The sequence below is a fragment of the Phyllostomus hastatus genome, unplaced genomic scaffold (assembly GCF_019186645.2).
Source record: "Phyllostomus hastatus isolate PE091 unplaced genomic scaffold, TTU_PhHast_1.1 phas_contig_283, whole genome shotgun sequence".
NCBI classification, from domain to species: domain Eukaryota; kingdom Metazoa; phylum Chordata; class Mammalia; order Chiroptera; family Phyllostomidae; genus Phyllostomus; species Phyllostomus hastatus.
In genome coordinates, this window is record NW_025333833.1 from 17502286 (window position 1) to 17526401 (window position 24116).

Genomic DNA, 24116 nt, shown 5'->3' on the forward strand with positions numbered 1-24116 from the left:
AGTGGTTGGGTGTAACTCATCACCCACTGGATGAACTGAGGTAGCTGGGAGACGTGTGAGGTGTGTGCAGGTGTGCATGTTGTGCACTCCTACTGGGCTCTGATGTAGGGTACAGTTTTCTGCATTCACCTAGTGTTTCTTGAGCACAACATTGCAAAGAAGCAAACACTATATTGTATTATTGTTCCCTAATGTAACAATCATGATAGAAATGTGCATTTTCAGACTTCCAGCCAAGATGGAGGCATAGGTAGATACACTGTGCCTCCTCACACAACAAAAGGAGGACAACAAATTTAAAAGCAAAAAAACAAGCAGAACTGTTAGATAATTGAATTCTATGGAAGTCTGACAACCAAGGAATTAAAGGAGATGGACAGCCAGGGCAGAGAGGACTCACTGCAAGGTGGCAGCTGGAGGACCAGGCGGTCCCACATTTGCATGTGGCTAAGCCAGGAGGAACACCTGGGGAGCGATGCAGACTGAGCAACCCAGGGTCCAGTGTGGAAAATAAAGCCTCAAAACTTCTGACTGAAAAAACCTGTGAGTGTTTGAGTTCACTGGAGAGACCACAGGGTCCTAGAATGTACACAAATCCACCTACCCAGGAATCCCCACCAGAAGAGGCCAATTTGTTTGTGAGTAGTGGGGGAAGTGTCTGAAAGCCAGCCGAGAGCTAAGCAAGCAGCACTGTTCCCTCTCAGACCCCTCCCCCACATACAATTCCACAACGCAGTGATGTAGGTTGCTCTGCCCTGGCAAGTACCTAAGACTCTGCCCCTTACTACATAACAGGTGTGCTGAGACAAAATAAAAAAAGGTCCAAATGAAAGAATAGATCAAAGCTCCAGAAAAAAATACAACTAAGGAATTGAAGAGACAGCTGGCCTACTATATACAGAGTTCAAAACACTGGTAATCAGGATGCTCACAGAATTGGTTGAGTATGGTCGAAAAATAGAGGAAGAAGTGAAGGCTATGAAAAGTGAAATAAAAGAAAATGTACAGGGAACCAACAGTGACAGGAAGGAATTGGGACTCAAATCAATGATTTGGAGCAAAGGGAAGAAATAAACATTCAACCAGAACAGAATGAAGAAACAAGAATTCAAAAAATATGAGAAGAGGCTTAGGAACCTCTGAGACAACTTTAAATGTTCCAACATCTGAATCATAGGGGTACCAGAAGAAGAAGAAGAAGAAGAAGAGCAAGAAATTGAAAACTTGTTTGAAAAAATAATGAAGAACTTCCCTAATCTGGCAAAGGAAATAGATGTCCAGAAAGTCCAGAAAGCTCAGAGAGTCCCAGACAAGTTGGACCCAAGGAAGGCACATCATAATTACATCACCCAAGATTAAAGATAAGGAGAGAATCTTAAAAGCAGCATGAGAACAGGAGACAGTTACCTACAGAGGAGTGCCCATAAGACTGTCAGCTGATTTCTCAAAAGAAACCTTGCAGGCAAGAAGGGGCTGGAAAGAAGCATTCCAACTATGAAAGGCAAGGACCTATGTCCAAGATTACTCTCTCTAACAAAGCTATCATTTACAATGGAAGGGCAGATAAAGTGCTTCCCAGACAAGGTCAAATTAAAGGAGTTCATCATCACCAAACCTTTATTACGTGAAATGTTAAAGGGACTTATCTAAGAAAAAGAAGATGATAAAAAATATTAACAGTAAAATGACAACAAACTCACAACTACCAACAACTGAAATTAAAAAAATAAAGCAAACTAAGCAAATAGAATCACAGAAATGGAGATCTCATGGAGGGTTATCAGTGGGGAGGGGGAAGTGGTTAGGGAGAATGGGGGGAAAGGTACAGGGAATAATAAGCATAAAAAGTAGGTACTAAATAGACAGGAGGAGGTTAAGAATAGTATAGAAAATGTAGAAGCCAAAGAACTTACATGTATGACCCATGACATGAACTAAGGTGGGGAGAGGAATCTGGGTGGAAGCGGGGCTGCAGGGCAGAGGACAATAAAGGGGGGGGAATGGGACAACTGTAATAGTATAATCAATAAAATATATTTAAAAGAAAGAAAGGAAATTTGCATTTTCAAAACAATCAAAACAAGCTGGTTCTGCATTATAGCAGAACCGACAGTACCTTGTTATTCTATTTAAGTAAAGCTCAAACACAGGCAAAATTAATCCATGATGTTAGATAATGGGATGCCGGTTACCCTAGAGGGGGTTGTCACTAGAAGGGATGACAAGGAGAAACTTCTAGATTGTTGGATAGTGGTTAAACAGGTATGTCCAGTTTATGGAAATTCATCATGCTGTACACTTAACATCTGTGCACTTTAATTTATATGTTACATATATATTTCAAATTTACTGTTGTTCGGGTAGTTATCCTTTTTCCCCATTGCTTACCCCTACCCTGTGCCCTCCCACTCCCACAGTCAATCCCCCACCATTGTCTATGCCCATGGGTCCTCTGTTCATGCTCCTTTGCTTGACTCTTCCCCTTCGTTCCCCGGTTATCCCACCCCCACCCCCAGTCACTGCTAGTTTGTTCTTTATTTCCAAGTCTGTGGTTCTAGTTTGCTCATTTGTTTGTTTTGTTGATTAGGTTCCACTTAAGGGTGAGATCATATGGTATTTGTCTTTCACTGCCTGGCTTATTTCACTTAGCATAATGCTCTGCAGTTCCATCCATGTTGTCACAAAGGGTCAGAGTTCCTTTTTTCTTTCTGCTGTGTAGTATTCCATCATGTAAACGTTCCATGGTTTTTTGAACCACTTGTTTACTGATGAGCACTTAGGCTGTTTCCAGCACATGGCTATTGTAAATAACACTGCTACGAACATTGGGGCACATAGGTTCTTTTGAATTGGTGATCCAGGATTATTAGGGTATAGTCCCAGCAGTGCTATTGCTGAATCGAAAGGCAGTTCCATTTTTAGCTTTTTGAGGAAATTCCATACTCTTTTCCACAGTGGCTGTAGCAGTCTGCATTCCCACCAACAGTGTACTATGGTTCCCTTTTCTCCACACCCTCGCCAGCACTTGTTGTTTGTTGATTTATTAATGATGGTCATTCTAACCAGTGTGAGGTGGTATCTCACTGTGGTTTTAATTTGCTTCTCTCTAATGACTAGTGATGCTGATCATGCTTTCATATGTTTCTGGGCCCTCTGTATGTCCTCCTTGGAAAAGTGTCTGTTCAGGTCCTTTGCCTATTTTTTAATTGGATTGTCTTCCTGGTGTGGAGTTGTGTGAATTTTTTTATATATTTTGGAGATCAAACCCTTGTCCAAGGTAATCATTGGCAAATATGTTTTTCCATATGCTTGGTTCCCTTTCCATTTTGTTGATTTTTTTTTAGTCATGCAGAAAATTTTTAGTTTGATGTAGTTCCATTTGTTTATTCTTTCTTTGTCTTGCCCTAGGGGATATATCTGAAATTTTTCTGCCTATATTTTCCTCTAGGACTTTTATGGTGTCACAACTTTATATATTATATTTTAAATAAAAGCTACCTCTTTAAGGAAGATTTCCTTAAATGCTGAGATTTCCCTGACCAGCTAGATGGACATTTAGTTCTCTCCCAAAACACGTACACTAATCACTGATACTCATGTCATAAACATTCATGTAGCTCTTTTCATGAAGCGTTTAGTAGTTCATCATTCATACCCTAAAGAATAATGAAGTTGGATTCCTAAATTATCAATCCCAGATAGATAATTAGCAGAAACCTAAGGATTTTCTTAGCAAAGTGATGTAGTAAAATGGCACTGAAGAGGGAACTAGATGACATGATTTCAAGTCTCAGCTCCATCATTTTGCAAGTCATTTAATTAAGTTCTATCTTCCTCACTCACTAAATAAGAATGATAATTCCTTCCAATGTACCATGCATGACTGCAATGCCAATGACAGTGCTTTGAAAAAATGTAAAAAGGAAATATATGTATAAGATGCTATTATAGCATTTCCTCTCTCCTGTCCAACTGAAATGTAGTTTAGGCCCTGTCTTTCCTTGTAGCTAGAGATTGATGATATCTTGGACACCAAGATCCCAAATTACAAGGATGGCTGGAATTAGCCTAAAGATTTTATTGTTGTTGTTGTTATTGCTGCTATTGTTGTTTTAATACAGTGCTATATGTAACTGGGGGTTCCACAAAGGCCTTTTGATGGTGATGGAGGTGAGGGATTTGGTATTCTGATGGATTTATGTCTTCAGTAGAAGATATGTGCCCACACAGCATCTTGAGGCATGTGCACATCCAGAGGGATTTTAAAACATCCTACCCACCTTACTGGAGTCAGCACTCAGTTACTGTGTCCACAGAAGGGTTGTCATTACAGCTTATGTCACTCACCCCACACCCCCAGCCCCTGTCATCCTCTTCCGAAGGTTCCTCCATCTTGTCTCCTAAAATTCAAGTTTATTTTTCCTATCGAATCAAGCAACCTGAAGATGGTGCAAAAATTTGACATCTAAGAATATGCCTCTAAACCCAGATGCTGATTATTTGGGATATGTTACAGTCCAGGTATCTAAATCCCTGGACGTGTGAAAGTTGCCTGGAGCTGTTGGGCTCCTGTCTCCCTCAAGAATGTCAAAGTACAGCATAGAGCCTTCCCACTAAATTTGGTGGCAGAGGCTCACACCCCGAATGATGCTTGCTCCTTCTCAGCCATAAAGCAACTCTTCCAGGATTGAAGAGATGGGCACCGGAAAGGCACTAGAGGAGAAACTAGAGGCTTCTTATATTTAACTGACATTGGCATTAACAGATCAATTATTGTAGAGCATCTCAAAGGTGATACAAGGATCACTTCAGTCAGAACCACTAGGAGTGTTCATCCTGGAGCTACTGAGTCGGGACCTCTTACAGGTGGGAACTTAGGATCATGTGTGTCTGGTGATTCTAACGGGCAATAAAGTTGGGAAACAACTGTACCTGAGATTGGGCAGGAGAAGAGCTGACGTCATGCTGATTAATGATGACACAACAGGGAGCACTCTCATTAAGAAAGCTGTGTCAGACCAGGTCACCCTTGGAATCACTCAACACTCTGTTACTAATGAGAAATGCAGCTACCAGGCATCAAACCTGCACTGAGCCAGACAGGAGGCAGGAGAGAATGTCACACATATTTAACGTTGAGCTGTCACAGCAAATAAACGAAATCAGAAATTCTCCCACACACCATTCTGAAGACTCATCAGAGGTGAGATGTGACCCAGGTCTTCAGCATGCCCCTGGCTATGAATCAAACTCCCCACTCTCTCCAAATCTATGCATCCATCTGTTTACTGAATGGGTTGTAAAGACTTCTTCCTCTGGAGAGTGTGAAAAAGTCACCTTACGCTGGGCATTTAGCATAGAGACACAGAAATGCAAAATTAGCATGATAAAAGGCAGGGATGAGCATGGTTCCTGGATTTTAGCAGATGACCAGTGAACAGTTTTGGGGTTTATGGAGTGAGGAAGGAAGGAGAAAATGGGATGGGATGAGATGGGAGGATGGAAGGGGTAAACTGGTAGAAGAAAGGGCAGATAAACAGATGGATGCATGGACAGGTGGGTTGAGGAACATATAGAATAACCATACCAGACCAATGATCTTTTAGCCCCAAACTAATTTTTAACAGACTTATTGAGATATAATTAAATACCATTATACAATCAAGTATAAAATATTTTATCACACCTCCCAAAAGAAACCCTATACTCAATAGCCATTACCCTCCAAATTCCCACCCCTTCTAGTGCTACACAACCACTGTATACTTTCTGTCTCCATAGATTTGCCTACTCTGGACATTTCATAGAAATGGAATCATACAGTATGTGGTCCTTTGTGACTGGCTTCTTTCACTTACAATAATATTGTTAAGGTTCATCTATGTCATAGCATGTATCAGTTCTTCATTCCTTTTTATTACTGAATAATGTTCCATTGTATAAATAGACCATACCTTACTTATCTAGTCACCAACTGATGGACATATGGGCTGTTCCCACTTTCTTCACTATTACAAATGACACTGCTCTGAGCATTTGTATACTACTTCTTTGTACTAGGAGTGGAATTGCTCAGTCATATGGTAACTCTATGGTACCAAACTTTTTGAAGAACTGCCTGGCCACATTCCAAAGTATCTGTTATCTATTTTACTTTTCTGTAGGCAGTGTAGGAGGGTACAAATTTTCCACACTCTCACCAATGTCTATTTTCCATTTTGAGTTTGTTATTATAGTAATATTAGTGTTTGTAAACTGGTATCTGAACATGGCTTTGTCTGCATCTTCTGGATGGTGAATGGTGAATGTTGAATATCTTTTTCGTGTACTTATTGGTCATTTGTATATCTTCTTTGGGTCCTGCATTTGGTCTGTTCAGGTTCTTTTCCCATTTTAAATTGAGTTATGTGTCATTTTATTATTGAGTTGTAATAATTCTTTGTATATTCTAGATACAAATGCCTTATCCAATACATTGCAAAATTTTCTCTCATTCTAGTTACATTTTCACTTTCCTGATGACATCCTCTGAATCACAAAAAAATTAATGTCGATAATGTCAAATTGATCTATTTTATCCTTTTGTTGCTTGAGTTTTTGGTGTGATATATAAGAAACCCTTGTGTAACCAAGGTCATAAAGATTTATTCCTATACTTTAGGTCTTCGATGCATTTTAAGATAATTTTTGTGTATGGTGTGAGATAGGTGTCCAACTTCATCTTTTTGAATGTAGACATCCACCAAACTATTTCTGATAAAAAAAAGGGGGCCATGTTGTTACAGAACAAGATCAAAGGGGGTACAATACACTATTACCGAAAGGACCCCCTACTAGATTTGCCTGTCCTCCACCAGAGGAAAGATGTCTCTCAATGCCAGAGATTTTTGAAAAGGAAAGGAAATGTTTATTTAAAGCTATACAGATTTAAAAGCAGTGACCTAATGTCTTCATTAAAATATCAAAGTCTTTTAGGATACACACACACACACACACACACACACACAGTGCTGCCTTCTCCCTCTGCCCTAAACTGGGGTACCGTATTTCAGGAAAAGAAGTAGAAGTCTGTGATTCAGGCTGCCAGCACCATCAGCTGTGTCACTGTTCAGATCTGCAGCTAATCCAAAGCCATGTGGCACCTTCTCATGGCCTACTGGCAAGAGTTCTTTCATCCTTCTTCCAAGCAAAGTCTCTCCTGCTCCCTAGGCCATGTGGCCAAAGGGAACATCCCAAAGCCACATGGTCCTCTTCTACCAAAGCTATGGGGGTCCCTACTCTGGCCAAAAACACATGGTTCTTCTCTCCACCAAAGCTGCGGGAGTCCCCACTCTGGCAAAGCCTCACATGGTTCTCCTCCCAATGGCCGTGTCTGGATTTAAATCCCTGCACCAATCTTCCTCTGTACCCTCATTTCCAACTCCTACAATCAGTTACACCTGCCAGCATTCCTGTATTATTCCAAGTTTACTGGGCTGCCATCGTGAGTCTGGGCAGGTATGTCCCCATGTCATGGAGCCAATCTTCTCTAAGCTCTCACACAGGTACAGGTGCTGTAACCAGGAGACCTGCCCCCCTAGTTTCATCTTGGGTGGAAGTCATTTCAATCCTTGTGGCTCAGAGCATGGCCACAGCTATTTAACATATCTGTGCAACCAATTAAAGGTTATAGATATGTTAAATGACCACACCAGAGGTTAGCTGCAAAGCCACTGCTGTCTAAAATAGCTCTGCATGGTCCTGCTCCACGTGTCCCTTCCCCCAACTCACACCTGTGGGGGGAAGGGGTGAGGACATCCTTTATATCTTTCTAATATTTCCTGGACACCCTGAGTTCTGGACCCCATTCCAAATCCCTATTTGGGGCTCCCCCTCTTGGCTGCACCCTGTATCAATGTGGGTGGAATAATGTTAATATAAAATTACCAATACTAAGCTACCATTAGTAAGGGCTTACCATGTATCAGGGACTGTGCAAGGTTTTGTATATATTACTTTATTTCATTTCCATAGTCATTTATGAAGTAGATATTTTTCTCAATGTAGAGGGCAGAAGCTAAGTGTTAGACAGGTTGGTGCCTTGTCCATGGTCCCACAGCCAGTGGATCACTTCAGAGTCCTTTACGTCCGGTGCGCGCACACCGCCAGTGAGCCACGGCTCTCGGAAACAGGGAGTTCCTTAGACACACCTCACTGCTCCCAGCAACCCAGCATAGATTCACTCACCAACAATTTACCTGATGTCTTCTGCTTGTATTCGAACCATTTTATCATTTCTTGGATGTTTCAAATGCTATGAGTCAAACAAATGCTATGTTTGACTCAAAGAAAAATCAGGATTTCTTCAGAATCTAAGAAAAACTTCTGGTTTTGGCAATAGCAGAGAAGTTATTTTGGTCAATTCCCCCACTGGAAGAAAAAAAAAAACACTGAAGTTGCTAGATAAATATTTTTAACTTTTTTCAAAAAGCTGGCAATGTTCTGGTATGACAGAGTAAGGAATTATTGGGCCAAAATATAAGAGAAAATGAGAACCAAGGGAGACAAGGAAAGTTCTCTACAATGTTTTTGTTATGAAAACATTTGTCCAGCCTGTGCTACAATATTTGGGGTAAGACAATAGGAATAAAACCCCACGGCCTGCTAAAAGCAGTGAGTCTAACAGGTGACCCACCAAAGCCCAGTAGGCTGGGGCCTAGAAAGGTATCGAATCCCCTTCAGGTGAGTGTGCACCGGAAGTAAACCCAGCTGCCCTCTTCCAAAGCAAAGGGAGAGGGAAGCGAATCACTCCCTAAGAGGATGTAATGTGGGCCAGTCCTGGGTATGTCAGTCACAAGCGCAAATTTTGTCTGGAGGAAGGTGCCTTCTTCACACTAGGCCTCAGGAAAACCCTGCCTAGCATCATGCAAGACAGCCAGCAGCACACGGTCAAAAGTAGCCGAGTATGGAAGGGAAGAGGCACTATGGGTAAGACCCAGCATTAAAAAATGGCAACAAATGCAGTAAACATAGATTTAAGAATTGAAAGTATCAAACATAGATTGTACAGCAACTACACTTACTGTATTTAAGGAACAAAAGATAAATCTGAAGATATCTTTCCAATACAAAGAGAGAACGAGAAACTACAAAACATGTCCCCCCTGCAGAGTGAACCTGACCCTGGAAAAAGCACTAATTCGGGTAGTTTACAGAGCGAGTTGCTCATGTCCACAAAGACCCCCTTCCATCTTGGCATTGTCCTTGGCATTTGTGTCTTCCCTCCAGTTCCAGGGGCCATAGATCAGGAAACGGTGGAGAAATCTATAGTGACCATTCTTTCTCCAAAATTCAGAAATTGATCTATGTGAGCTACAAAACCGGCAGGGAGACCTCAAGTGCTTTTGCCCCATCTCAGGTACCAAAACCATTCAACTGTACTGATTATGCAGGCTTGGATGGTTCCCAAACTCTCCCTGGGAGAATCCTGAAGATTTCTGGCTCCGTCTTCGTCTTCCCGACACTGTCTTCCCTCTTGTGGCCTCCTGACGAGCCTCCCCGCTCCCAGCACTGCTCCCTGCAAATCAGCCTCCACGTTACCACAGCAACCTTCCAAAGAGAGGATCGAGTCACTCTTGCAAAAATCTTTCTGTGACCCTCCTCCCCCCAGCCTATTAAGGATGACATCCACACTCCATAGCATGGCGTATGTGACCTTCCTCATCGTGTCTTCAGGCTTCCTTTCAGGTGGCCTCTGGTACTTATTCACCACCTCACACCTCACACCGTTCCTGCTCCAGTCCTGAGACGCTGTCTCCTGAAGGTGCCATTTAAGCCTCCAGCCTTGGTGAGCGCTGAGCCCATCCCCCACGTCTGGTACTTCCTCATCCTTCACACCTGCCTCTGACCTCACCTCCTCCAGGATGACTTTCTCACCCAGGAGATAAACGTAACCACTCACTTCCCATTTTCCTCAATAAACTTTAAATTTTGTAATGATTTCATATTTACAGAAAAGTTGCAAAGATCATGCAGAGAGTTCCCATATACCCCCTCGCCCAGCTTCTCCCAACAGCACAGTTGTCAAAACGAGGAAACCAACACTGGTCCATTGCTATTAACTAAACTCCCTACTTTATTCTGGTTTTCACCAGTTTTTCTAGTAATGTCCTTGTGCTGTTCCAGATTCCAGCCCAGCATTCCAGTGTATACTGTAGCTCTTTTGTTTTCGCCACTCACTTCTCTGTCCTCAAGGCACTTTGTCTTCAGAGCCCCACAGCACACTGTACCGCGTGTGACCGGCTGTGCCGCAAGCGCCCAGCGTGATGCCCAGCGGAGATGTGGAGAGGCCTCTCCTTCGGGCAGTTTTGCCCGTGAAGAAAGAGCTCTGCCTCACGCAGACTCACCTGACCACTGTGCCTCTTTTCCCTGAATCAGAGAGGCTGGGGTGCTTCCCAGATTTCTTATTTCCCTACCGTGTACTTGTGTTTCTTTCAGTAAAATCCTCGCTGATGATAGCAATTCTTTACAGCAATCTAAAAGGTATGATCCAACCCTCCAGCAATTTTGTCGGAGCAGCCACAAAAATGAATGAGAAAAGTAATCAAGAGGCAAACTTCAAATATGGGAAGATTGAGTGATAGGTTACTATGGACACAAACAGAATGTTAAAGCAGGGCCAGAAACAATTTTATGTTAAAACCTATCTCGTTTCTTCTAGTTTAAGTTAAAAAAAAATGACTTTCCAAGAAAAGGATCCCAAGACAGGCCTATGCCACCACTGTATGGCTATTTGTCGTTTGAAAGCCAGCAAACAACAGCACCCATTATGTTGTCCAGCGCCTTTCAGATTTTGCGTGATTGACAACCCTCAGAATGCAAATGGTCCACTCTCGCATATTACAACAAATGTGCTCGCCTGGGGGACTCAACCAGGAACCAAAGCAAAAGAGAGTGGTCCCATGCACCCAACATGGGAGCACACACCTGGGAAAGGGGAAACCAGGTGCATCAAGCAAAAACCCACATTCCTGGGTCAGGAACTGGGCAGTGTGGCCTCACCCAAGCAAACCAGAGACATCTCTCTAATGCTTTCCGGCACAGAGTTCTATCCCTGGCTCGGACCCCCGTTCCCTGGGTTCTTCTCTCCCCCAAAGACAGGTTACAGCCGCAGGAAACTCCCTGAGGTCCACACCTCTGGCCTCTGGAAGAGTTCTAACAGCTAAGGAACTCAATCATCTTTAAAAAGAGAAATAGCCAATTTCCCCTTTTATTTTACTGATAGCAAGTGAGTCTTCTCAGTTTTTCCCCCCCAAGGTCACATGAAAATGCCACCAGAAAAACAAAGGGAGGTCCCAAGATGTGCAGCCTAGGGACCTAAACAGGGCTCAAATTAGCAGCTGCCTCCTCTGGGCAAGAGCTGGCAGCAGCTGGAGTGCGACAATCCCCAGAGGAAGTGAGGAGGCTCTGTGGGCACGCTGCTCAGCTGGCTCTGGGGACAGGCTTCCAGCCTCAGGCATCAGATGCTGAGTAGCTCCCAAGTTCAGGATCAGCCCCGCCCGCCTCCTCAGGAAGTCACAGTCCGCCAGCCTGACATGGGGTGACATACTCTTCCAGACCAGCTGTTTCTATCTGCTGCTTTCTGTATAACCAATGTCATAGTTTGGAGAAGGACACAGCAGAAGATGGATATGAAGGTGGAAGCTGGAAGTTTAGCTTTGTTAGAAAATCTACTCATTAGTGCATCGGTGGACAGCCACCGTGGATCCCTGCTTCTGCTCACCCGTCATCACTGCCCGCGTCACCACACTTTACACTGATGTGGATCACCCGGGAAAGACGAGGCTCCCCAGTAACTAGAAGGTTGGCTTCCCTTGCTTGTCAGTGGGCCTCACCGGGGCTCTGGCTCAGAATAGCCTGCTGCGATGACTACGTTCACCCTGTGACACTGTCGTGGCTGGTGTGACTGTTCCCACCCTCCTTTCACACTGCTGGGATGCCCGTGCCCAGACAGCCAAGTCCTATGGCCCGTGCCCAGGGAGCCAAGTCTGACTGAGGTGTGGACCTCAGCACTCAAGAAGGGTGCTGAACTGGACTCCTGTCGGAACTGTGTTTCTCATGGAGGAAAAGGAGTCACCGCCAGCCCACCTCATGCTTTGTCTCACCCTGGCCTGCCCACGCCACAAGCTGTATGAGTTTCCTGGGCCTGTCACAACGAAGTTCTACAAAGTGACCAGCGTTAAACAGCATGAATGTATTGTCTCACCATTTGGGAGAAAGATGGAGTCATGGTGCTGGCAGGGCCATGCTCCCTGCGAGGCATCTACGGGGGGGGGGGGGTCCCCCTTGCTGCTACCAGCTTCTGGTGGCCCCAGGCCTTCTGTGGTGGCATCACTCTAACTTCTGTGACCTTCTCTCCGTGGCTGCACAGCTTCCTTCCACACACATCCATCTCTTTGGACAAGTTTTCTTTTTCATAAGGACACCAGTCACTGGGACCAGAGCACACCCTGATGGCTCACTTTAACTCAGAGGTGTCAGACTCTTGTTCACTGGGGGCTGCATCAGCCTCGAGGTTGCCTCCAAAGGGCCGAAATAATTTTAGGACCATATAAATGTAACTACTCTTTAACTGTTAAGGAGTTGAAATTACAATCGAGTTAACTCAATTCCCTCCACATAAACACCCTATTTCCAAATAAGGTCACATTTTGAGATAACAGTGTTAGGTCATCAATGCATTTTAGGGGCAGACAATTCAATCCATAATCCCCCCTGCCCCCTTGACCATACTCTCTCTTAGTAGGTTCTCCTTGCAAAGAACACTCCGCAGCAGCAGGTAAGGTGAGTGGGGGGCAGCTGGCAGGTTGCAAGAAGCACAAGTCAGTGCAGAGGAAAATGGTCTGGGTGAGGCCCCAGTGCCTGTGGACACAAAGCTCTGACCCATGGACAACCCTGTGGGGCGCGAACCAGGTGCTGACAAAACAGGATTTGTTTCGTTCTGTATTTCAAGACGACAAAAAGTTTTAATCTGTGGTTTTTAATCTCATTTACTAAATATTCACTGAAATGCTTGATGGCTTTGATTAGAGTCTGGAGAGGTGACCGCAGTGGTGGGTAAAATTCCCACAGCAAGGACTAGTTAGCTCCCCTGGGTTCCACTCTCTGATCTTTACTACAAAGAAAAGGGCCACAACCAGCCCATGCTGTGGCCTTCCACTGAGTTCCCAGCACCGAGCCGTGTGTTACGGTGTAACCACAGGCCTTCGGGTCACCCTCCTGAGACCGTTTTGTCTCTCCCATTTAGCTAGCATGCCCAGACAAAATGATCACCTTCTCCTGCTCCCTCCTGAGGAAGGGACCAGGGTTAGGAGCACAGTAATACAATGTCTGCATGGGCCTAAAAGTGGGCAATCCAACACCCTGGGTGTTGATCTGTCTGGTCAGCAAGAGTCCTTCACCAAGGGAGCAGGCTCAGAATAAAAATAATTACAGATGTACAGACCAGCTGGTGGCCAATCTGGCCAGCAGCCACAGGCTAGCTTGTCAGTCCCAGAACCTGGAAGGTCTGACTCCCATCACCACCCTAACCCCTACTGATCAGTACCAGAAATAGAGCAATAAGCCAGGTGCCTTAGACTTTGTCTTCGACAGTGACACCCAGGGAAGTTTTGCAGCGAAAACTGATTGCTGATAATGATTTATGCATCACAGGGCGGAGAGGGCACAGCAGCATAATGTAAAGGATAAGGTATTTGGAGTCAAAAAGCTTGCAATCTCACCTAGATTCACTGCTTACTAGCTAAGTAATGCTTGTTCTTTTAAGCCATTAAGTTTTGGAGTGGTTTGTTATGTGGCAGTGGCTAGCTGATACACGCTAACCCCACCCGCTGTCCAGGCCGGATCAACACTTCCTTTTGCTGGGGCTGTGATAGGAAATGAGGCGGGACACAAAGAACAGAGTGAGCCTCTTTCCCCTGCAGACCAGCAGTCTCCAAATGGGGTTACGCTCACCACGAGGCTTATAACGGGACTTTCCACAGTATGTAAACAACATGGGAAACTTCAGAAGCACTGACGTCCAGGTCCTCAACTTTCATGTATGCATATGTACCCTTCTCTAACAATTTATCTGTCTAAGGTTAAGGTTCTTCTTCTCCCTCCTCCTCTCACAAACTATCCTGCATCCCACTTTATAAAGGAAAGTCAGCCCTCTTTACCATCTATAGGGGACCATTCTGAGTGGAGTGCAGAATGTAGCCCGGCCTCTGATTTGGAAAACCAGCGGGAGCGAGTGGACACACAGGAACCAGGCGCATGGATAGGTTTTCCTGTGGGGAACCAGGCCTGCATTGTACCTAGGCTGCTTTGAGGCTTGCTTTTGCTAAAACTCCCTCACCCTGAATTGAGGTAACAAATGTTTACTGCATATCTCTAAAGTAACTTCCTGCTAAACCTCCCACATATGGAGTGTAACCAGTTCAACCACTTTTCCCCTTGATCTGTAACATCCTTCTCTTTGAAGTAATTAGCAACATTCTTTCCTTTGTTATCTACAAAGGTAATCACCTACAGTGAACCTGTGCACAGTAAATGAGGACTATCCTCAATGTAATGTACCCAGAAAAGCAATAAAAGCTTGTCCAGGTAGGGGCTGTCTGGCTGTCTCGCTGTCTCTGTCTCTCTCTCTCTCTCTCTCTCTCTCAGAGAGCGGCCATGCCATCCCTTTTTCTCCACAGGACTTCTACAGTCCATGTGAATTTGTTCATTGCAGCCACACACATGGACCCCGAGGGCCAGAGTCCACAGCAACCATCCTTATCTTACCTCAGGATGCATAACCCTCAAGGGAGCTGGCGTAACACTGTGAGAAACTGCTTGACTATCTACAAAAGCTGAAGGTATGTATGCCCTGTGGTGCCACAGTCCCCCCGGGTACACACCCAACAAAAATGCACACGCAGCTTCACCACAGGACATATATGTGACCACTCATAGGAGCCATCGGCTAGTATGTTCACCAACAGTAGAATGGATAAACAAATTGTGGCATGTTCACACAATGGAATACTTCATAGTCATAAGCAGGAAAAATCTATAGTCATAGTAATATATGGATGAATCTCTCAACAAAATATTGAGAAAAAGAAACTGGACACAAAAGAATACATGCTTTGTGATTATGTATGTGTGTGTGTATATATATATGTATATAAAAAACAAGCTCCCGCAAAAAGATATGCAGGTAGAAGTCAGAACAGTCGCTACCCTTACGGGCACGTGTAAGCAGTGGGGGTCACGAGAAGGGGCCCCTCGGTGCCGGTTACACATGTGTGTTCACTGAGAAAAACTTATGATAGATGTGCTTTTCTAGGCTAGATTGTATTCTAAGAAAAAGCCTGAAAAACAGGAAACAAAATAAAGGGACAATTAGATAATTCCTTTAGTCAAATAACCATAAATTCCTAATCCATTCATCTCAAGAGAAATTAATTTCCAATAAAATTTTACTTGTTTGTGTTAATAATTAGTTATTGAATAGTGCCAACCTTGTTTTTGAGTTATATACTACTACTAATTGTAATGATAATTCAATCCAGAAGAAAACTGTTTCTATTTCCAGCCATATAGTGATAGAAAAACAAACAAACACCAATAACGCCACAGAGAAACATGATAACTGATAAAGGAAAACACTTTTTGATAAGATAAAATTCTACAGGGGAGACAAAACAGGAATATATGATCAAGGAAACATTACTATCAAAGAAGATCTTGCTCATGTGTATTTCTGAAAGGATAATGGTATATGTATATCACATCACTAAGTTATTTATAATTCATATTATTAAAGATGTCAGTTTTATTTTTAAGGGTCAATATTTATAATATGGCAAAATTAGATGTTTTATAATTATTTAAACTTAGGGTAGAAAATTCCTATGCATGCCTTAAAAAGCATAACAGGGTACATAATTTGTCAAAGTTACTTTATTTGGGGCACAGAAGCAAAAAAAAGTTATACAAAAAAAATGATTCAGCACAAAAGAATCTCCCCAAATACCCTTCACTGAAGAACCTGTCACAGTGGTACATACCCCACCTCCATGAGACAGAACGCTTTTGGTCACAAGTGAGGGAAAGACAGCCAAACGGGATGGTCAATAAGTGAAGGCTCTGAGGTTTTCCTCTTCATGAAAGCAACGAATCAGCCTGCCAGCTTCATGGGTGCTGGAAGAAGACATGAGTCTCTTGGGTCAGAGACACTGGACTTTCTTACTCACAGCAGTGCCAGTAGCCAGAGCATTTCAGGCACAAATCCCGCAGTGCAATGTGAAAGGGGCCAAACGACACCTGCACATGCAGTGGGTTATACTGCAGAAGACAAACCCCAGGGAAATACAAATATTTTATAATGGGCATTAACCTGCCTGACCTTTACCTCCAAATAGCCAGAGGTATTTATTATACTGAAGGGTAAACAAATACCTTTGATTTTGGAGGAAGACACCATCTCCAGCTGCCAAAGAGGTTTCCTATACCAATAGTCTTGCAAAGATATTTTGGAACAAAAGCAGTGAGAGTCTTTGCTCAAAGGACACACAGAAACACAAGGGAGCCCTGGAAAATTGTCTCCCAACATAACTGAGGAGAAAAAAAACACTTGTAACTAAAATGCACAGGAAATCTAGTGGGTCATCTCAAAATACTGTCTCAAAAACTCAGCTCCGCCCAGCATTCTGACACATCCGAGACAGCAAAGGAAAGAGCTTCTCCTCCCCAGCAGTTCGACAACAGCTCTGGACTCTCACCGCGCGCACAGATGGACCGTACGGGCCCCAGTCACAGGCTGACCCTCTGTCTCAGAGGCAGGTGTGTCCCACCAGAATGGCACAGATGCAGGATGGGGCAGGAGAGGTCTGCTCCCAGAAATGGGGATACCTGCTGAGCACGGGAAGCTGCAGCCTTCCCCATACACTCCCTACCCTCGAGCTAGCAAATCCCACTTTTCTTCTGTGAAATTCAAGTATCATTTCTTTTTATGGGCAGATTCTCATTTTAATAAGGCTAGTGGCATATCCAAACCGCTATTTCATAATCAAACCTCCTGAGACAAAGGCTATTAAAGTGGTGCCGCAGAAGGGATGTTCCGTGAAATAGCAATTGTTATCTGATTGTGCTGTGATCGGCTCAATAACAGCATCTCCAAGATGGCCACATCCTAATCCCTGGAACCGTGCACGTTAGCTCGCCTGGCAAAAGGGACTTCGCAGGTGTGAGCACATGAAGGATCATGAGATGGGGAGATTATCCTGGGTTATCCAGGTGCGCCTGATGTAATCACAAGGGTCCCTGCAGAGGCGACCCAGGAGGAGTCAGAGAGCAGGGGGTGTGATGGCAGGGGCAGAGGGACAGAGATGTAAAGATGCTCTGCTGCTGGCTTTGAGGAGGCAGAAGGTGAGCCCTCAGCCCAGGGGTGTGGTTGGCCTCTGGAAGCTGGGGAAGGCAAGGAGAGAGAGCCTCCCCTAGAGCCTCCAGAAGGAACCGGTCTCGCCAGCACCTAGACTTTAGCTCAGCACTTTTTAAAATGTGCACTAATGACGGGGCTTCAGACTTCTGGCCCCCAGAAGAGTAAGAGACAAACCACTGTTGCCTCGCGCCATCAGGTCTGTACCGCTGTGCTGCAGCAGCCGCAGGGAAGGAGCACGCACGGACGCGGCTCGCGGCCAGTGCCCGCGCACCGGGAGACCAAAACACACCCGGCCGCGGGTCCTGCTGAGACACCTGCCAGCGATGACGCTGGCTAGGTGGCCCCTTCTGTTACAAAACCGTTACTAAATTCCATATTAGACAGTCTTAATTTTGAACACCTTTTAAAAATGTCCAGTAGTGGTTTGAGGAGACAGTCTGGTGAAAAGGGCATCTGATAAACCTTTCAGACCAGCGGGTGCTCCCAGAATGCTCAGCTGGCACGCACTAGCCTGGGCTGGGCTGGCAGAAACTGCAGCAGGAGCGGTCACATAAATGAACAGTATAAATTCCAAGGCATAGGCTCATTTCAGAAACCACGCGTGTCCTACAATTCCAAGTGCCTTCCTGGTTTGGTACGGACGTGGGAATCCCTCTGCAGGTATCATTTTATATACTGAATACTTATCACATGGTGAGCAGCTTTGTTATTGACATAATTAGAGAATAAAGAGGACTCAAATTTTTAAAAATTATTTTGTCTTTATCTTAACTTGTATTACCATATTTGTAATATACTTTCCCCCTGAATTTGACTGAGATAAAATTGACACGTAACACTGTATTAGTCTAAGGTGTACCACATTGTGATTTAATTACATTTTTTAATAACACCCTGCATATATATGGATGGGGGCAGGTGGATAGGGGCCAATGAGAGGTAGAGACTTCAAATAATATGTGCTAATATCAGTAAAGATCAATGCTTTATTTTATCTGGTTAACTGTGTCTAAGCTATACCAGTCTTTACTTGATATTATTTTTAAAGATTTTTAAATTTACTTTTAGAGAAAAGGGAAGGGAGGGAGAAAGAGAGGGAGAGAAACATCAGTGTGTGGTTGCCTCCTATGCGTCCCCCACTGGGGACCTGGCCCGCAACCCAGGCATGTGCCCTGACTGGGAATCGAACCAGCAACCCCTTTGTTCGCAGGCCCGCACTCAATCCACTGAGCTACGCCAGCCAGGACTTTACTTGATATTCTATTTAAGGACACTTTAAATGTTCCCATATTCTATGAAACTCTTTTTTAAGTGAAGTCACAAAAGCTCCCAGTTAACAGGAAGAAGTCTCACGTGGCCTCACCGAAAGGGCTCAGGGGCACGATGACCCCAGCTCCCTCCCAGATACTTCAGAAATCCTCTCAGGTGTGGCAATGCCCCGGCACACTGCTGGGCAAGTACCCCACACACCATTCCTCAGGCTCCGTGCCTAGTGACTGTGCCTGACATACTCTGGGGGAAACTGAGGCTTCTGAAAGTCGTGAAATTCAGATTCCAAAGATGGCCATAAAGGGACCAATGTGTAACCATGGATCAATCGCTTATCCTGTACCAACGTATCCACTTCACCACCAGTACAGTGGGTGGGCAGTTCCTGCCCCCCAGGCTGTTCAAGAACCGGCAGAGGATCCAGTGAGGCAGAAGCAGAATCGATCAGAGACATGGAAACCCCACGTGAAGGTCAGGGCTCGTGAAGACGGCGAGACAAGCGAGCACAAGGAAGGCCCCCGAGACAGCGACATCCGCCCTCCATCTTCTCTCATCAAACGAGATTTCAGTCCCCAGAATTTAACCAGATGTGGGGGAGTGGGTTTCATTTAACCACAGCTTTCCAGAACTTCAGCACAGCACCTCAGTTCAGCTTTAAATAAAATGCCTGTCCGGAGCCGTTTGAGCCAGGAGAGGAATAAACTGCCTGGACAGGCTAGTAATCGGGGAGAAAACACTTTCTCCTTTCTCGGCTAGAAATAACAAACGAATAGGGGAGTGTAAAGGTTCTGACCTGCATAAGAAAATTAAGAGTTCCTCTCTCATTGCGAGCCAGAGGGGAAAGGACCCAAAATTCTTCTCGCCTTGACACAAAGCCACTTCAGGAGCTAAGTGCTGAGATGGAGTGTGCCAAATTAGATCAGGCAGTGGGAGGGAAAGCGTGTGCACGTGTGACGAGAAGTCAGGCTGGAGAGTGTCTGGTGCATCCACGTGTCTACCGAGCTCCCATGCCCCGAGATGTGGAACCCAGTGAAATGTCCCCTTTTTACAAAGCCCAGGCCTTCCGCTGACAGCAGCAGTACATGGATGTTTCTGAAGGAACACCACCCTGCACCCAAACAAACATAAAGCTCTCAGCCCCTCAAGGCCAGATATATGTCCCATGTACACCCATCCCCACCGTCTGCCTTCTCTCCCCACTGCCCCAGGACCACAGCATCACCAGCGGGCTAAGGACACAGCTGGTTTGTGGAGGCCAGTCTTGCAGATTTGGATACATAGAACACATCGATATTTTTGAGTTACAGAGCAGTCATCAGCTGCTTGTTTAAAAATCAACTTAGGCTTCACTATCAAGGACTTACGACAGACATGAGAAAGCTCCTTCCATCAACAAGTGCCTTTGAGAGCCAAAGAGTTATGTAAGAAGCAACGTGCATTTACCTCTGCAGAGCATGACACAGCAGGCTCCCTCCAAAGCGGCCGGGGGGACCTGGTTGCATCCTTCTCAGATCCCTGGACCCAGCCAGGCTCCCCCTACACACACACACACACACACACACACACACACACACACACACACACGGGCACCTGTGCCTGAACTCACACACCCACATTCCTCAAGCTACTTCAATCACAAAGGTTTGGAGAGTATTTTAAAGGCAAAGATATAGATTGTTTTTTCTCAACTGCGTTAATTGAACATTACACCCCCCACCTCTGCAGCAGAGTAACACTCGATAGAAATGCTTTGTGTGTAATGCCACTCAGAGAGCAGCGGTTCCGTCCCTGGCTGGCCCCGTCCGCTCTTCTGGACAGGGGGGCTGCGCGCACAGCGGGAAGAGAGGGCGCTGGTTTTGCAGCCTCGTATCACCAGCCCCATGGAGACCAGGAGACATTTTTACATAAGCTACTGAAATAAGGCTTTCTGCTTAAAGCAAACAAATTCATGTCTAAATTCAGTGAACTGGAGGTAAGAGAGATACTGACCTTAAGACAACTCCTCTAGGCTAAACACGAGCTACTTCTTAAGACATCAGTGATGCTGGGAAAGGGCTCTCTAAGAATCAGTGAAGATGTCTCTTCCACCTCCCCACTGAGCTCTGTTCTCCAGACTCCTCTCTGTCCCCTTCCTGCTCCTCCAGGATCCACTGAGGTGAGATGGCCACTGCAGCGGGCCCAGCCCATGGAGGCACAGAGGGACAATGGCGGCTACCCCCAAGGAAGGGTCACCTTTTGTTAAACCTGGAGATCTAGACACTGGGCCGAAACGCTCTCCATCCCCTACAGACAGGCCCCCTCTCTCACCCCACCACACCTGCTCGTGTGGCCGAGGGCAGAGACCAGAGACCACCAGCCTGCCCAACTCCTGGCTCACTCACCAGCAGCTACACATTCAGGTCAACAATCCCTTATCTGAAACCTGTGGATTTCCAGAATCCAAGTTTTGTTTTAGATTTTAGAAAACTAATATGATACCCCAACAGAGTCTGAGGGAGCATCCAATGGACTCATTAATACATTTTTGTACCAAAACATGAATATTCATACTAATCTTCTGGTTATGAAAAAAAAACCCAGACTCCTCAAGGGTGGGGAACTTGGCACCACCTGGTTTACTTTCTTCCAGAAGATACATAAACTCAATCACTCAGGGACAAAAACAAAGACCAGGCAAATGGGACAACTGCCAACCCCAGTCCGCATGCCCTGACTCAGAGGCCACAGGGCAGAGCATCAGAGACAGCACCAGGCCGATCTGCAGAATCTCCAACACAGAAAATGCCAAGTTGAGCTCCCGTGGCTCAGAGCCCAGACAGAAACAATTCACAGAGCTCGCCACACTCAGAGGGTCAGTCCCCAGGACTCCGGCACCTGCAGAATCAGGCACCTGGCTGCAAGGAAGACACAACATAGATCCGGTCGTAGACCCAAGTGGGACCCACACTGTGGCAGCAGAGCCCTGAGCCCATGTAGCCGATGTCAGTGCCACAGGGTGCACAGCAAATGGCAGCAAGCTTCCGGCTCTGAGAAGCAGAAAGGACATTATACAGCTGGTGCCCTTCTCTCTGCCCTTTAAATGCCAGCCCCACAGGATCCACCTCCCAGCCCACTCCTTCTCACCCCTGTCCACTTGTTCACGTTCCCTGTCCACTTGTGTACACTCCCATGGCCATGCGTGTCACCTTTATGCCCTCAACCCTCACACCTCAGTCACTCCTCCTGCCCTTCTCCCCACTCCAACTTATATTTTCAACTGCCCCTGGGGCACCTCCAGCTGGTTGCCTCAGGTACCTTTGCCCGCTGAGCCAGGCCACTAATACCTGTGTTCTTTCCCACTTCCCCCGACCCTGCACGTAGCTGGGTCACGTGACTGGGTCTGGCCAATGGAATGTGAGCGGAAATGCTGTGCATCCCCGGCGGGGTATTTAGTTCCTGTGCACCATCCCCACGTCTCTTCCCCTCCACGAGGCCTGGACACGGCAGTGGGTAATCAAAAGGGAAACCTCCTAGGCCCAGGAGTCATTGCTTAGAAGAATGGCTGTGACACACTGAATTGTGAGAAGAAAAAACTTCTATGGGGAAAAATTACCGCGAGCTTGGAATTATCTGACATAGTAGCGAGTGTTAAATAACCCATGTACCTGCCTTCTCCACCTGGCAAGTTCCTACTTATAGTGCTCAAAACTCCAACTCAAATGCCACCTCACCTCCTCCGGGAAATCCAACTTCAAGGGAAGGTCGGCCGCTCCATCCTAGGACCTCTGGCCACTTACTCCAGCATCTGGCACAGGAGTTACCTGACCCTATCGACACGCTCCTGTTTGGGTCCCACATTGGCGTGTGCTTCTCATCCCACTCCCGTCCTCTCAGTGCCTTTCCAATCGCAAACACCCAGTCTGTTCGATTCACCAAAGCACAGAGCAGAGCCTTTGTGCTCATGTGACCCCCACAGTGCGAGTTCACCTGTTCCCCTGGGCCATAGCGTTCTCGGTGTCGTGCTCGGTGCTATGGATGGTAGGAGGCAGGTTAAGTAAGACACTGTCACCCACCCCTAGGAGCAGTTTTTATCTTTAGATGTTCTGCACCCCATTATCTCCCATCTTTATTAAAGCACAGCCTCCACCCAAAAAGTACAGTCTTTGCAGGAACTACCAGGAGGCAAGATCAAAGAGGGGTATTGCAGTGAGGAGATGAAAGCAGAATGGGGTGTGCTCTCGGGCCCTAGGTGCCTGGCTCAGCCAAGCCTGCCACCATGTGGACATGACAGCCTAGTCGTGCAGCGTCACGTCACCACTGCTTGGCAACGCTTCCCAAACCATCACCGGCCAGGGAAACAGAACACAGGCAATTGGCTAACGTAGTGTGGGCTGTGAGTGTTTCGCTTTCTCCCAATTCTCTGAAGGACATGATGCAACTCTTAGTCTAGCCCCAGGGAAATGGTGACCTTAAATAAATGATGATCAATTATTAATGCAACGTTTTCACAATAATTCCGATGAACTAGCACTTCACTTGCTACCGGTATAGCTTTGCTGTGGACATTGGAATTAGCCACTTAGTGTACATTCAACATGCAGTCAGCTGGCCACACTGGTATCCCAGTGCTCAGACCAAATCATGCCCCGCAAAGAGTCATGGCAAACCCTAGCGCCACACCCACAGCTTCAGCAGAGCACAGCGGGCCTTCTGGGACATAATCCTCGCAGGACTTTCAGAGCGGTAAATGGAACAAGGTTAGGCTCTGCAGTGTACTGAAGGCTGGGACCTATAGGCAGGCAGTAAGATTGGGAACAAATGAAAAAAATGGAAGGGTGACTTAGCAGAATGGAATGGCAGAGTTTGGGGGAGCTGGTACAGTAAGTACATTTTGATGTTAAGTATCACATGGTGCAGAAAAGAGGTACATCATAGCTCAGGGATGTATTTCCCGGCTGGTATTTCTGTAGGTCACACACCATAAACAGAACAATGAAGGGCCCCCTGCTGCCCATCCAAGTTACCGAGTGCGTCCGAGGAAAACAAGAAGCTGGCTGAAAACAGCATTGCGTAGCAACTGACCTTGTATGAAGATCCTGTTCCAGTAGATCTTCCCCACTTGGCTGCCCCCAAGAAACACCAGGTTGGACAGGATCAGCATGGAGGTGGAACAAGAGGCGAGGGCCGCGTGGAATCGCCGGCGAGCCTGTGGGGAGAGGAACTGCACCTGTGGGCCAAATGCAAGAGTGCATCTCATCACACAGGTGGAAAAGTGAAACTGGAACGTCATGTCACCCAGCTCTTGATGGTCATCGGCCCAGGATGCCTCCCCGACAGCCTGAACTGCTATTTGAATTAAAATTGTTTTTTAAACAGGATCAACACTTCTACCTGACAACAGGCTCATTCTGGTCTAAGG

At 45.8% G+C, this 24116-nt stretch overlaps 1 protein-coding gene across 4 annotated transcripts in view; it reads right to left on the bottom strand.

Moving 5' to 3' along the window:
• The window catches only part of HHAT (hedgehog acyltransferase), a 230201-nt gene that overhangs the window by 27741 nt on the left and 178344 nt on the right, over window positions 1-24116 (bottom strand). For all 4 annotated transcript variants that reach the window (XM_045838575.1, XM_045838573.1, XM_045838576.1 and 1 more), the window contains one exon: window positions 23780-23924. In XM_045838575.1, coding sequence (XP_045694531.1) covers window positions 23780-23924 — 145 coding nt within the window. The remainder of the gene's footprint in view (window positions 1-23779; window positions 23925-24116) is intronic.